This window comes from Propithecus coquereli, unplaced genomic scaffold, assembly GCF_000956105.1.
Source record: "Propithecus coquereli isolate 6110/MARCELLA unplaced genomic scaffold, Pcoq_1.0 Scaffold7, whole genome shotgun sequence".
Classification (NCBI taxonomy): domain Eukaryota; kingdom Metazoa; phylum Chordata; class Mammalia; order Primates; family Indriidae; genus Propithecus; species Propithecus coquereli.
In genome coordinates this window covers 24417817-24418338 of record NW_012153062.1, presented here as the reverse complement: position 1 = coordinate 24418338, position 522 = coordinate 24417817, and the positions used below count along the sequence as shown (strand labels likewise).

The 522-nt window shown below is 36.0% G+C and overlaps 1 protein-coding gene across 1 annotated transcript in view; it reads left to right on the top strand.

Annotated features, from left to right (window-relative positions):
- Window positions 1-46: 46 nt before the first annotated feature.
- Window positions 47-522, top strand: part of TNNI3K (TNNI3 interacting kinase) — a 302666-nt gene continuing 302190 nt past the window's right edge. Inside the window, exon 1 of the mRNA XM_012661060.1 lies at window positions 47-139. Coding sequence (XP_012516514.1) covers window positions 68-139 — 72 coding nt within the window. The 5' untranslated portion in view covers window positions 47-67. The remainder of the gene's footprint in view (window positions 140-522) is intronic.

Sequence of the window (522 nt, the reverse complement as noted above, 5' to 3'; positions counted from 1 at the left end):
CCCCCACAATGATTTAGCCTTTTTTCATTTTTCTCTCTAAGGCAACAAGTCACACGTTCGAACCCTTATGTTAAAAGGGCTCCGCCCATCTCGACTGACAAGAAACGGATTTACAGCCTTGCACTTGGCAGTTTACAAGGTATGACATTTTCATTTCTATAAATACTGTATTAGAACCAAGGACAGTGTGTATCTTGAGGGTTTTTTTTTTTTTTTTTGGCAAACCAGTAATATTGAGAGCTTTCATTACAATACTGGATGGACTTCTTTCTCTTTATTGAGCAGGTATCTTCTGTATAGCAGACACATACTCTTTTCTATAAATACTGTATTAGAACCAAGGACAGTGTGTATCTTGAGGGTTTTTTTTTTTTTTGGCAAACCAGTAATATTGAGAACTTTCATTACAATACTGGATGGACTTCTTTCTCTTTATTGAGCAGGTATCTTCTGTATAGCAGACACATACTCTTTTCAATGATGTGAGTGTTTACCTCACTTAATTATCACAAGAACTCTGCA